The following is a 15,766-nucleotide window of genomic DNA, read 5'->3' as shown; positions in this document are numbered from 1 at the left end:
AAACAACGGCTGGGACGGGTCGGGGTTGAGGTGGTGGTGGAGGGAAGCTAATGCTGCGTGGGTGTGTTGTAGTAAAACACACAGCCGTTGGCCTGTATCATTAGAACTGGGACGCTGCCTAATGCTCTCAGTCCATCATTTCTTCAGAGGACTTTAATTAATTGTCAGTTGACAGGTGGCCCAAAACCAAAAGCCTTTTAGGAAAAAGGATTGGAGAGGAAGGATTGATATGAGCGCAGGGAGCCAAGAAGAGGAAATTTTGGCATTAGATCCTTCCTGTAAGCAGATAATGAAAAGAGGAGCAAGTGCACATCTTCATTTTTATTAGGATGCAGTGGTTAAAGTAAAAATATTATCCCTTGAGACAACTTTGTGGAATTTTCCCCTGGATTCTCTATGTTAAGCCAAAACATGTTATTTAAAATGATTTTCCCTTTTGAAATTACAGGTGACCCTGTTTCTTAGCAATTTATCTGCCATATTGGTCCTTCTCAGACAAACTGCAGGTTTAGCAAAACTTTTTAAAACAGTAAGACCACAAAAGGTCAGTAGGTGGCTAAAATACTCCATCTGTACGCAATAATCTTAAACAGGACCTGGTCTCATGTGGTCTAGATGCCATCCATCAATAAATAAATAAATAAAATGAGCCTTATCTGCATTTTCATGAGTACAATAAAGGTTTCACAAATCAGAAACTGTTTTAACGAATCATCACGCTCTGTTAAATAATTCAGCCCAGATTTTAATATCCTGAATAGTTTTTCCTTCTTAAAATTAGGATTATTACAACACATTGAATGAGTCCTGGAGAACCAAATCTTTAGATAAGCCGGACTTTACTGATTGTATTTTAATACAAGTTTGTTGGGTAAAAATGGACAAACGAGTGGATCTAAAGGGTCATAATGTTAAGACTTTGGCCTTTATTTATCTGATTTGTTTACATTTTCTTTGTTTAGTTGTTTATTTAAATGTTTGATTAAAGTATTAAGCAGTAACTGTATTTTTAACTGAATAATGAATAGAAAAAGGCGTTTACAGAAAAATAAAACAAAAAATTTGTTTACTAGATAAAAAATGTGCAAATTAGACTAAAATGGAATCTGAATTAAATGAAGAGGCATTTGGGTGCCAAAAGAGCTGAATCTTTGAAAAGAGCCAAAGTTCCCATCACTTGATCCTGGAGTGTTTAGTACCAGGACCTTAGAAATAGATCTTTTAGACCTTGTTGGTTTTGGGGGTGTGCTCACTTCCCACAGAGGCCATTAACTCCCATAATGTCACATTGGAGGCCATGAACACCTCAATCACTTTGTAATGTTCTTTGAACCCTTTCAGGTTTCAGTGCTGTCTCTGTGGGAGGGTGAAACTGGATTCAGCAACAAAATGTAAATATGTGATTAAACGTTAGCTAATAAGTGGGATCTGTTCACAAGTGGTCGCTCAGGACGCTTGTGGGTATTGTAACATCAGGTTGGCATATGGTCCTCTGAGACATGCCACTGTTTCTGTCTGCAGGAAGTGTTCTGGAGAATCTGGGTCGGTTTACACCTGGTTTGAATTTGCATCTTATATGAAAATTTTTCAGGAATTTCTTTGAGCTGTTTTTAACCACACTGACATTCAGTGTTGGTCCTTCTGTTATTAATGACCTAATAAAGGCAGCTGCTGTTATCACACTAAGTCTTTTGTATATTGACTTTGCATATCTGGAAGTGTGGCTATTATTACAAGTGCCTATCTAATAAACCGTTAAACACCTGGGGTTGTGTTAACAGCATTAACAGCACTTTTAGAGTATATGCAGGACTGCACATCCTTCATTTTGCATTTCTGGTTGGGTGCATTACATTGAACATTTAAGGTGTTGCAATACCCAACTTTGTAAAAGAAAAAGCATGAAGTGATTACAAGCTTGACCAACAACAAATACGGTCCACATGTTTGCTGTCTGAGAGGAATAATCCCCGTTGTGATCACAAAAAATTAAAGCCAGGCTTTAAAAGAATCCTCTTGTTGTTCTCTCCTTTAAATGTTGGTGCTTCTTGACAGGTCTGATGATTCCAGTCTTCTGTGTGGTGGAGCAGTCGGATGGAGGGATCCCGACAGACGGATGTGAGGGAAGGGAGGAGCATGCAGAGTTTGTGTTGGTCAGGAAGGATATTCTCTTCTCTCAGCTGGTGGAGACAGCGCTCTTAGCCCTTGGCTACTCCCACAGCTCTGCTGCACAAGCCCACGGTTAGTCAAAAAACACACATGCAGCTAAACAATGCTCTTCTTTAGACTTTGTAAGATGATTTTCATCTTTTAGATTTTAAAACGAGGCTTGACAGATATTTAGCCTTTAGTATAAATGTGAATGAGTTAACTGAAGAAAACATGCTCAAAATGTGGTTAACACACAAGGAACAGGACATTGCTGCACAAATTGATTCCTTTGAGGGGAATAACTGTCTAAAAACAGGTTTAGATTTTGATTTTTATAAGTTTTGTCACACCATATAGTCATAAAGTTTTTTAAACTAGTGTGTCCTATAATAATATAATGTCATATAAAAATATCTTTATCTCACAGAGAATTTAGCAAGTATATCTATACTAACATTTCTACATTATAGCTAATTAAGCTAAAATATGACCAAATGCATGTTAGCTTAGTCTAGCTTGGCTAATGTTTATATTTGTTAATAAACTTGAAGCTCAGCTAACCATGTGCTGGCATCAGCTACATATTTACTGTAAAAATTAGCAAAAGGAGATTATCTCCAATTCTTGTCTTACCAAGAACTGGACATGTATGTTTGAGATATTATTTTGTGTGTTAAACAAATAAGCTAAGATAAAAAAATCTGTGTTAGCTTAACTTAACTTAGCAAAAAAGAGGAAGCAGCTATGCTAGCTTTACTTGAAAGTAACAAAATCCACCTGCAAGTTTTTCTACTTACTATCACACTGATATGTGGATTGGTGGTAAATACATCACCAAACTAATTGTTTTAATATGTTTTCAGTATTTATGCTAAGCTAACCAAGCTTTTTTATCCTCAAGCTAAACTTTTATCCCACAAACTCTCGGCAAAAAGATATAACTTCCCAAAATATCAAACTGTTTCTTATCTATACTTTACCACAAGCTTAGTCTTTATTAGACAAAAAGATAGAAGAAAAACTATGATATTTAAAATCCCTTAAAGTGTTTATTTATTTATTTATTTTTGTTGTTTTTTAATAGATTTAGTCCCTGAACTTTTTAATTTTAACTTGAATTTTAGAAGTTTTGAACTCAGTGTGTCCCAAAATCTTAAATCATTTAGGAAATGCACTTACATTACTATGATTCGGACAAGTATGGTTGAAATTATTATTATTAAAATTTTGTATGTAAACTAAATTAACCAACTGATTGTTAGCTTAGCATAAACACCACAACCAGCCTAGCTCAACCTGGCGGCAACAAAATCCACATCTGAGGACCGTGCCATTGGGCTTCCTTCTAGCTTTGTCTTTAATAAGATACTGAAATGAGGATCTACCTCATGAAAGCAGACGACAGCCTCAAGTGTCGAGCAGGATTTTATTGGGGGAAAATAAATCCCCAGATGAGCTGCACATCTTTTTTTCATATTTATGGTCCCCAAGTGAAAGAACCCAGAGTACAGCTAACTGAGGGTAGTAATTGCAGCATAACAACAAAAATAACAAAAAAAAACTCTCCTACACCAATTAGAAAAGTAAAATTTATAGAATTTATGGACATACGTTGTCTAAAAACGTGAGGTTGATGCTCAATCGAGACTGCTTTGAAAGTAAAAAGTTTGAAACCATAACACATTTCTCTCTGTGTAAACTACAACACTGCAGCCTGGGGGCTGAGACAAGAACGGCCTTTCAGCAGAGTCTCCCTCTAATCAGCGTTCTAAGAAGAAAACTGGATGTGAATTCTTGCTCTCAGAGGAAATGCTGCTCTGTTACAGTGGCAATAAGCACAAGAATGCTTAAAAAACACAACAGAGACACAGACAGAGCCTGTAAAAGTCATTAAAGACACAACAAAGAGATGGACAGGAATGTCCCGGCAAGACAAAAATACACTGTGTGTGTGTGTGGAGTATGTGTGAGGATGTTTATGAAACAGAGAAAAAGAAAAACTCTGTAATTTATTGTTGCACACATGGTAGTCATTGCAGCAGGACAGTGTCATTTACTGCTGTCTTCTCTCAAGTATGCAGAATATTCTATCTGGAGAAGTTGCTTCACATCAATATAAAATGGTAACAACCGAGTGACAGTGAGCGGTGCGGCTATTGCAATAGACTGAAACTGGTGGGAGATCCCCCATCTGTTTGAAATCTTCCTGCAGCGTTGGCGTGCATGTGCTTGTGTCATCCCAACATGGTGTTTTTGAGTGTGGAGACATGTGAAGTGCAGTTTATATAGATATAGAAAAATCTGGTTATGCAAATCTGATTCACCATACAGGGCAAAGGTTCATGTTTTTCCTTTATTTGTCACCTGTTGTATTATTGCTTTTGTTACCCAGGTAATCCCTTTATTGCCTATAGGCGTTTAGCTCTTATCTGTCTGCCAGCCCACCTTAAACAGGCGGTGCATGCTCAAACTCCACCTCTGTTTACCCTCAATACGCCTCACTTACATCTAGCAGAACAGTTACATCCAGAAAACAAAACAAAACATGGCATCACAGCTGCAATAAGATCAACATCTCAGAAGGAAAGTAATACCTCTCATAAGATAATATTAATGATCAAAAGCCTTTTGAGAATAGGTGATAACACCCTGTAACGAATGAAAATTAAGGATTTACTCTTCTTTAGTTAAGGTTGAAACCGTGTTTCATCTCCTTCCACAGTATTAAGTACTGACACACCTTGTTAACCTGTCATGACGTGTGTTTACCTGATTTAAAAGGCAAAAACATCTAAGTTAGGAGGCAGGAATAGCATGATTATTACCTATGAGACTAGAGTTCATCTACAGTTTTGTACGTTTAATCACAACTTCACGTCTGTTTTCTGTTGCAGTTTAGCTTGAGTAATTAAAAACTAGGTTTTAGCATAAAAAAACCTGATCAATTAGGATAAAAAAACTAATCTCACAGAGCTTTATATTCTGATAGTGTACATATATCTATACATATATATATATATATATATATATTTATATATACAAACCTATTTATCAGACAATTTTTTTTAATTAAAATGCAGTTACAGTTTATTTTCATTAACTTTTTAATATTAATATTGCTGATTTAGTTTGTTATGATCTGTTGGTTTTATTGATTTGTAAAGAATTTGTAACATTTATTGTGAAAAGTGCAAAATAGATAAAAAAAAATATTATTATTATCATTGTATTTTCTAATATTGGTATCAAAACATTGTGTCTGGAAGTGGATCTTAAGAAAGAAAAGTTAAAAGTTGAATCACTGCCACAAACAGCTTATTTAAAGGATTTAGATCGATCTGTGGTTTAACTGTTTATTGGTGGTTTTATCCATCTGATAATCTCAGATGCTAAATAACATGTTTTTTCTTTAATATGAAGTAAAAAAAGAAAGAAAAAGATCACCCTTGTAAGCCGTTTCTGCTGCCGGCTGTAAAATTCAAAGCTGTACTTAACAGCCTGTTAAAGAGAGTAAGAAAAACAAACATTCAGATGCACTTTATCCTACAGCGATGGCCTCAAACAGGCCTCTGGAGCGGTATGGTGGGTGTTTGCTATGGTTTGCAGATGAATGCTATTAGTAACACTTTTAGCCTCAGTGTTTTTGCCAAGTGTCAGGGGAGGTCTGATCAGAGTTTGGAAAAATGATGAGCAACGCCGGCCCCCTGTCCACATCAATGCACACCAAACGGGACATCTCAACTCCACACAAACAAAGCTCAAAGAGCAACGCTCACCTACATGTGCACGCATTTAAAGACTTTATCTAACCCATGCAAGGATGCTTTTATTCACACACATACAATCAGGGTGGAACCTCTCAGACAAAACACACACAATTCTGAGCTTCTCTCAAATGAATACGTTTTGTTTTTTAAAACAAGTGTTTATGTTAAATGAATAATTTCTGGTTTAAATTGTACATTTTTCCCTTGCGGTTCACAACCAAAATTACATAGAGTCTCAGCTATTTTCTCCCTGTTTGAATTGTGTCCTGCATTCTTGTGTCCCAGCGGTGTATTTAAAGGACCACGGCCTTTCTTTAATTAGCTCTGCCCAGTAATTAACTGGATGATATTGTTTATTTCAATTATAAGGGTTTGAAAGCTTTTATAGAATGGATGGGAGCAGACCTGTACTTTACGGCTTTAGCCAGCGAACGGTTAACGGTGCCACGTCGAACAGGCCGTAAAGGGTCACTGCTGCAGATCAGCAGTTCACCGGACATCTGAGGGGAAACCACGGACACCACGTTAACGTACAGCTTCAGTTTCTGCTCAAAGCTAATTTCTTTTTTATATCATTTCCATAAGAATTAAGGTTACAAAGTGTTGATGACCACATCCATAAAGAAAATCCATACATCTGTCTACTTGTCCAATAAGTTGTACTTCCATAGTTACATTCATGATACGCTCCACAAACACATCCACATGTTACAGAGTTTTGCTGCCACTTGGAGGCAGTCTTAAATGATGATAAAGATTGTCTGAGCTTTTCCCCTATGCTTCTTTATTCTTACCTTTTTTAATGATAACATCTTTTGGAATCATCGTCCTTTCAGTTCAAGCTAACCTTCAACAAATCAATATTCAGCCATCATGCAGCATCTTGTGTTTGGATGAGAGCGATGCAGATGGATACCTGTGTGTCATAGAGCCCGTTTATATGACAACCAAAATCCAATAACTGGGAGTGACTACATAATTGTAATAATCGGTTACTGACACATTGGCATACGCTTATAGACCCATGTCTACATTTCCCCGTCTATTATTGGATTTCTTTTGTAGGACATAGATATACGTTGAACATGGCGGCACCCACCGTCTTCAGGTTAGCTGCTAATGTGGGAGCTAATAAGCTGGAAAAACAGGCAACACATGACTGCTTTACTGCGTTTATACTCGCCTTGGTGTTTGTCTTTAGCATCCCATGACGTTTTTTTGCACATGAGCAGATGTAAAAAGAATAAATAAATCTGATAGGGGTCTACATGCACAAAGACATCAGAGCATTGGGGAGTGTTAATACATGCATTTATTTTCTATACCGCTTCATCCAATTTATGGAAGCTGGAGCTGGAGCCTACCCAAGCAATTAACAGGCGAGAGGCAGAGTCCACCCTGGACTGGTCACCAGTCCATCACAGAGAGACAAACAACATATTCACTCCCAGGGATAAGTTGGAGTGACCAGTTAACCTAACATGCATGGTGGGAAGAAGCCGGAGTACCTAGAGTGAACTCCTTGGCGAGAAGTTTCAAACCAGCAACCTTCTCGCTGAGAAGTCACTCTTGCGGTGCTAACCACACCACCAAGTCTGAGTTCACATTATCAGATAACTGTCATCTGATACAGGGTATTGGATTACACTGTCTACATGACCTTTTTAATAATCTGGTAAATCCAGAAATCAGATAATAGATTTGTGGTGTGCATGTAAACAGGCTCACTAAGCATGAACCTTAATCTAGCAGTACTCCATTAGCTACTGGTTTGACTGGTGACCAGCTGGATGGGGCTGAAAGTCAGTCATTGAAAGCATGTCTGTGGTTATCCTAGCCGTCCTTAAATTTACAGTAAACCATTGTTAAAATCTTTGAAATATTCCAGATATTTCAGGCGTTTAATGTAATAAATTGATGATCAAAACAGATACCAGAATGACAGAGAAATCTTGGCTTCAGTCACTGGAAGGCCAGAGATCCACATCAGCCAGAGCCTGATTTCTTCAGTCTTTCTGCAAAATCTTTGGCCACATGTTTGTAAAAAGCTCTGTAAAACAAGCTGAGATGTCTCTAATGGCCAGGCTTATGTTTCAGAGCCTGTAAACCTCCAGGGCTACAAAACTGAATCAGAAATGCTCCACGAGTCAGCTGAGTGTCTGGATCAAGTCTGGAGTTTGAAGGCCCTCTTCAACTCAACAAATGTGTTGTGGTTTGTTTATATTTGGGCGTTTGAGCTTCACTGTTTGACATTTAAAGTTTGTTTATGAAATCTGAGTTTCTCTGAGCTTGAGTGAAAGGGTTGAAGGTGTGGACCTGTGGAAAGGATTTGTGACTTTTCAGCTGGCTTGGAAGCTGACCAGAGTCCAACAAACAGCATAAAGAATGTGATGTGGAAATCTGAAGCAGAAAGAAAACAGAAAGAACTTTAAAGACATATTTTATCAAGTAGCTAAACTTTGGAAAATGAAAAGTATTTACAGAATATGGATTTCTTTTTGTACGGAAGCCAGGAACGGTCCTGCTTGAACATTTTTGCTATTTCAAAATAAGGGTTTTAATGTGTCTCAAAGACAAGATAAAACAAAGAGGACCTTTGTTAACTTCAGAAAAACCTGCACTGTTATAGCCTCTGACCAAATGCAACATTTGCCGATTAAATTAGGTGCTACAGCACATTCTCAAAGTAATCTTGATCATCTTAAGATCTCGAGAAAAAAAAAAAAAGATCATCACCAGTTACAGGATGTTGTTATCTCGAGAAATGGACGATATCTCTAGTTAATGAGAGAATGCAACTAATGTGATGATGGACTTCATTATCTCCAGATTACAGAATAATTACCTCGTCATCTTGAGATAACAGCATCAAAAATAAATAATTGCATTAATGGCTGCCCTTGGCTGCTGTACTTTTAAATGTGAGGAAAAGTCATAGATGACATTCAAACCATATGAGACACAAATTATCATTCAAAGTGGTTCTGACATCTTCAAACATGCCTGTAGAGAATATGTAACTAAGCTAATTTTGGCCAAAAGCTCTGGTCCTTTCTTAACCCTCTGGGGTTTGACAGACAGCCTGGAATGTCCAAATCACATAAACAATTTAAGATGATGTAACAGAAAGATGCAGCCACAAGAGTCTCCATTCCAACTTCTGTTGACAATGTGGACCTTAGGCTATAAACCAGTTTTTAAATTGTGTCGATAAACCAGTAAAACCAGAGTTATAATAAAAAAAAAATATATACAGCATACCTTTTCCTTGTATATTACCACCAGTTTGGTTCAGGAGGAAATGATAAAAAAAAAGCCCGATTATGAGGAAAAAAAATTTAACTCCTTTTTTATTGGTGGAAAAATGCACAACATCAACCAATAAAAGAAAAACAAATAACACATGACAATGATGCATTTGGTTGCTGGGGAGAAGTTGTGGCAGTAACTAAAATAAACCAAAAGCATATTGAAGTGCTGCCTCTTGGTGGACAGGAGGACTAATACACCCTAGAAATGTCCAAACTGTAATGTCCTCTCTGCCTTTTAGTGGACAGGAATTGTGTCAAACAAATAATTTATGTGGTTGTGAGGGACCGAGGCCAAGGATGAAGAGAGCACAGGAGGTTTTTTAAGGAAAAAGTCTTTTGACATTTAATTTTACCAAAAAAACAACAAAAATACAAATTCCTAAATAAAGTTCTGGGCCCATAAAAGAGGTCAACTAAACAGAACATCAACATAAGGAACTGAAAACTAACTGACCTAACAAACTGACACACAAGGGAAACTATATACACTGGCTGATCAGACCATTTTGACACAAGAGGGAAATATATAACATAACCATCTTCAGCTAACTTAATAAACTTAACTAATTCACAACAGAACTTAAACAATTTAGATTCATAACTCATTAGGGAAACATAAATCTAAATAATCTTACTTCTACATAAAGAACAAACAAAGTAATACAAAACAATAGAAAATCTAAACCCCTCTCCCACTATCTTTTTGCCAGATGGATGAGTCCAATTAGGCTGTAGCCTCGTCAATGGAGATCCACCTCAGCTAGGACTCTTAGCAGGCTTGGGCCTCCCAAACACCAACTTCCCCAGGAACTAGTAACTCAAAGAAAATGCATATTAACTGAAAATAAACCAAACTAACAAGGTGACAAGAATGAGTCAACTAAAAGTGTGCACCCAATCAGTTAACCCCTCCTGCCAAACTTGCTAAGAAAAATGTGAAATATAAAGGAAATGGTAAATATTACAAATAAAATTATTTAACTGAAAGAAAAAAAGGTTACCAGACCAGGCTCAGTGTGTGGCTGTCTAGGCGGCCATCACAGTGGTATTTTATGGTTTAAGACTGATAAAACAGCTGTAGAAAAAATTCCTGAGACATTACTGCATTTAGGTGTGAATAAATGTATACCTTGCTGTTTAGTGACAGTCAAAATTCATCACCACCCAGGTGAAACCCAACATATGCTCTCAGCTCACTGGTCAGTCAATGAAACCCTCGCTGGTTGGATGTAGTGCCTTGCAGCAGTGACAAAAATTTTATATTTTTCAACTTTTTTGGGTCACGTCCAAGCAGCAACCTCGACTAATAAAATATGAAGCCTATGCGGAAGTGCAAAAAATTGCAGTTCACCCCTCATCCACTAGAGGCTCCAAAACAGAGCAAATCCCCATAAACTCCCATGTTAAAAAAAAAACAACTTCACAGCAGAAATAAACATGTTTAAAGCCTGGTACAATAATCCATTTTAGGATTAAAAGGTCAAGTTCTCCTTCATGACAACTGTGAGGGGGGTGAATTTTTTTTCTACCTTATCTGTTTGGATGTTATTTAATCTTGAGGTTTGGCATAATTAGGGGCGTGTCCTTTTGATTAACAGGTATCCAATATCCACGGCAAGAAAGGAGAGTGCAGCACAACCATGGTTTTTAGCCAGCTAACTGCACACCTTAGCTTTAGCCTCCGTTAGCTGGTTAGCTCCAGGTTCGTTTGTTAGCTCTTAGCTACAGGCAGCTCGGAGTTTGATGGGTGTCAATCATCCACCCCCACCTTCACAGTCCCCCTCTCAGCTCCACCTCTTTGCCTATTGTTGGATTTTCCGGGAACGTCAACATGCATAACGCTGCCAAGATGGCGATTCAGCTCTTCAGAAACCTACGGGTGACGTCACGGAGGCTCCGTCCATCTTTTAACTACAGTCAATGGTTGCGTCACATTGCAAACCCACATCTACGTCTACGTGAACGAGCTCAACATCTCACGTTCACAAATGTTGCCTGTCGCTTGGCTGGAGGAGGGCAGCGATTTTCGCCTCATTGTGCAAGTTCCATAGGAAATGATGGAGAAGGAGCAACACCACATCATGGCAGCTCAAATATTCTTATATTTGACTAAGTTTGGCTAAATTTAACAACAAAACTCACACATTCCCAAATCCTCCTCAAACTGAAACCTAAAAGAAAAGAGACACCTTACCCCTGAAAAAAAGAGGTTTGGGTTTTCACCTTTGTGTTGACTTTGATGATGAGAAACTCCTAATTGTGGACAACAGGGATGAGTCAGCTGTACTGTACGCAGGATTTCCCTAAGTGTGTGCCAGGGGCAGAACCTGGAACCAGTTTGTAGGGAGGCTGCTGCAACCATTAAGACTAACTGTAGCACAGGATTACTGAGCGTGCACGTGTGTCTGCGAATATGTGCGTACACAAGAGTGTTGATGGGAGAAGTCAGAGACATCCGTGTGGATTCGGAGACATGAGCCAAGCCACTAGCCGGCCACATGAAAGCCCGTCTCCGGGAGGTGGAATTTTAATGTGGAAATGGGAACAATGATTTCTACTTTTAAATGTGCAGAAGAAGCAGAGCTCATTGTACAGCAGACCAAGAATGATGGATGAATTATTAATGCATCACACTGCGAGCGTGTGCATGTTTGCATGCGAGCCGGTACATGTCCACTTCTCTGTGTGCTGTCATATGTCCTCTGTGAGTTTGTGTTTGTCTGCTTATTCATCCGTTTGCTTCCACCCAACTGGGCATTAGTTTTATTTTCAGATGTGCAGATGCTGCTCGGTGGAGAGGAAGACAGGAAATAAATTAGACAATAGCAGGAGAAAGAGAGGCTGGATGGTTTCTGCGTTTTGTAGAATGACTAAATAAATAAATGAATAAAATAAAATAAAAAACTCCTCTTTGCACGTAGGATTGTTTTAAAAAAAGGGATCACAACCACGCGTGACGATGTGACTGCAATAGAAGAAAACAAAACAGGATATTTTAAAAATGTGTATTTGTATGTTTATCTCACAAAAACGAGGCTCAACTGATTTTTAAAGCAGCTGATGTTGCTTACCTTTTATAAACAGAAACAAAAAGGTTTTATATTTTCAGAGCTTGTTCTGATTCTGTCTCAAATGTCTCCCTGGTGGTCTGAGGTTCCTCTCTGCCCCAAGGGAGCTCAGGCCGTTCTCTGCATGGTGTTTTAATGATGCTGCCTCTGCATGACCAAATAATTAAGAACACGGTTTGGCCCGAGTGAAACAAAGATATAACTGAAAAGAGGAGATCAGAGGGGAAGGAGCTCCATAGAAGAGAGGAAGAAAAGGGGAGAGGGAGATGTGAGGGACAAAGAGACGAAGGGAGACTTCTCCAGATCCGTCTGGATCTCATTTAGAGGACAGTAATGGGATTAGCTTTGTTTAGTTTTCACAGTTCCAGCTCGTCCCTAGGAAAAAAAAAACCCTAAATGTGTATTAATCTGTGTGTTCTGGTGTGTAGAGGACAAATACATTTGCGTGTTTGAGCTAATAGTCAGTTTGAATTATTAATACAAAACTTTTTGCAGGACATCTCCAGGACACTTTGTGGTTTCATGTCTCATCTAAACTGCTGACAGTGGGGTCAAAGGATGAACACACGAGTTGAGTCTTGGTCAGTTTTTGAACATTATTTGTACATAGATATAAAATCTGGTGATGTTCCAGTATACAAGGACATGGAAGTAACCAGGATTTGATCATGTGCACGGTTTTGTCTAATTTTCTCATCATATGATGAGCTGCTATGATCTGTATCAATTTACATTGTTCATAGTCGTCTTTGTAGCAGATCCAGGATAAGAACTTATCTAAAAATGGTAAATGGTCTGTATTTATATAGTGCTTTTACTGTACCTGGAACGATACCCAAAGCGCTTTACATCATACATCACATTCTGTTAGTTGATGCAGTAGAAGACATCAGACAGTAGAGGTGGAAGGTTAAAGTTTAAAACAAGATGCATCGTCCATTAAGGAACCTGAGCAGGAACAAAGTGAAGATATCTGCTGTCCCATCATTTTACTCCTACTGGTTCTTGTTCATGGTATGAGTGCAACAGTGGCTCAGTGGGTTATCCCATAACTGGAGGGTTTGCCCTGTCATTGACACTTCCCTGTGTGGGAAACAATGGTGCATGAATGTATATGGATGGTGGCTGGAGAGGTTTTTGGCTTGCATTGGATGCCATGGATCGGTCTGCCCCAGGGCAGCTGTGGCTACGCATATAGCTTATCACCACCAGTGAGTGAATGAATAATGGATTCAGTGTCAAGCGCTTTGAGCGCTTTGGAAAGTACAATATAAATCTTATTACTCATTCTTCTTCTTCTTATTATTATTATTAGTTAAACCTTAGATGAAAACTTTCTAAACATATTTTTGTAGATGTGTACATTCATTTCCTGCAAGAATCGACCATCCGATTTCACACCAGAACATGCGATAGAACACAATATGCAAACCGATATAATATAATATAATATAATATAATATAATATAATATAATATAATATAATATAATATAATATAATAGAATAGAATATAATATAATAGAATATAATATAATATAATAGAATATAATATAATAAACCAATATGATATAATATATATCTTATATCCTGAAATCTTAAACCAAGTATTTAAAAAAAAAATGAGGACTTGAGCCATCGTTTATTCACAACCCTTTCAGATCACAGTTAAATCTCAGACTTTCTCATTCTCTAACTTTGGGATTTTATATGAAAATACTGATGCAGTGTGACATACACTTATATATTAAATAATTTATTTGTGCAGCAAAAACTGCTAAATAAATGACTTTAAAAGTGTAAAATAGACTCAAATGGGCATGTTACTGAAGGACCATTGTGGTTCATCTGCATTTATATGCAAGTCTTATCAGTTAAGTTTATGAAAAAAATTGAACCCTTTAACTTTTGTACCCTCCTTAATTGACCTTTGTGGCCAAAAATGTCTATGCACAAGATCCGCTATAAAATCATCAAAAATCAATATGTTTTACAGCTTTTTTTTTTTTAATCACTCAAAGAACTGATGACTTGAGCCAAACTTACTAACATTCAATCATTTTTAGAATTGTAAACCTTTAAATGCCATTTTGAATATTTAAATTACTGTTTATCTATTAAAATAATTACATAAAAATGTAATATTTTCTATATCATAAATATCTGGGGAATGGAGTTTTTGGGGAGATTAGACTCTTGCATGTATCAAAGATTAGCATCAAAAATTACTTGATTGCATAAGTGGTTTTTTGTTTGCATTAGACATTCCCTCTGGGCACACTTATAGCTAATTCACATCACAAAATCTGCTATAAAATCATCATGAATTAAAATTATTCACTGTTTTTTTTTTTACCAACTTCCGACCTGCTCAAAACTATAAAACATGCTATATTTTAAGATGTTTACATTTAAATGCCTGTTTGATTATTTGAATTATTATTTATTAATAAAAAACATACAAAAAAGTACACTATATTAGGAGGATGCATATGTAGTGATAATTTCAGACGATGATATGTCCAAGATTAGACTGAGTATTTATTGTATTTTTATATTTTCTCAGATTATCCTTCTGGTGACCTTTGTGGCCAAAAATGTCCCATTGACTTCCAGTAAAACTGCATATTTTTAATCTCAGAGTCATCACAGTTTAAAACAATTTATTCTTTAATGTCAGCATTTGTTAAGAAAAAAGTACTCATTTTTGACATTTTTACTGGATTCCACTAGATTAAACAATTTTCCCATTGTAGGCAGGGTTGGGAAAACCTTGTATTTTTAGTCCCATGACTCCTTGTTATATTATAGTCACGGGACTATCTTAATACTATAACCTGTCTGCATGATTACAATGGAAACCATGATGACAGAGCTCCTTTAACCTTTAAACAACCAAATCTATATCACAACATTACCACATCATAGAGGGGTTATTGTTTAGCAGTCTTCTCTGTCTCTATGCAGGTATCATCAAGGTGGGAAGGTGGAACCCTCTGCCCATCCACTTTCTGACTGATGCTCCAGAAGCCACCGTTGCCGACATGTTGATGGAGGTCTACCACATGGTCACGCTACACATCCAATTACACAGGTCAGATTCAGCTTATAAAATGCGACACAACAATTTCTCTTACACTCATCAGATTTAAGATATGTGGCATCAGATGGTGAACAAAGAAAGACTGTGTTTGTATTTTATGAATAAAATGAGGTATCAGACACTTGGTCCACCGGCACCTGACGTCACTGCAGAAGTATTGAAACACTAAAAACCCAGCGAGAGTTTATCTATCGCCTTTCAGAGAGAGTCTGTGAGTCAGAAAACTCCTGATTCCAGAGAAAAGTGAAGCAGAACAAGTCCTGATGCACAGATGAAAACAGATAAACTCCAGATGATAGGGTTATTTTTGTTATTGTTTAGGCACATACCAGCCAGATTTGTTTGTGTGTTTTTTATGTATATCCATG

At 37.4% G+C, this 15,766-nt stretch overlaps 1 protein-coding gene across 3 annotated transcripts in view; it reads left to right on the top strand.

Annotated features, from left to right (window-relative positions):
* The window catches only part of satb2 (SATB homeobox 2), a 66,745-nt gene that overhangs the window by 16,487 nt on the left and 34,492 nt on the right, over positions 1-15,766 (top strand). For all 3 annotated transcript variants that reach the window (XM_042002601.1, XM_042002600.1, XM_042002599.1), the window contains exons 3-4: positions 2,056-2,241; positions 15,263-15,389. In XM_042002601.1, the coding sequence (XP_041858535.1) occupies positions 2,056-2,241; positions 15,263-15,389 (313 nt within the window). The remainder of the gene's footprint in view (positions 1-2,055; positions 2,242-15,262; positions 15,390-15,766) is intronic.

Source organism: Melanotaenia boesemani, chromosome 12 (genome assembly GCF_017639745.1).
Source record: "Melanotaenia boesemani isolate fMelBoe1 chromosome 12, fMelBoe1.pri, whole genome shotgun sequence".
In the NCBI taxonomy this organism is placed as follows: Eukaryota; Metazoa; Chordata; class Actinopteri; order Atheriniformes; family Melanotaeniidae; genus Melanotaenia; species Melanotaenia boesemani.
This window is presented reverse-complemented; position numbering and strand designations above follow the sequence as displayed.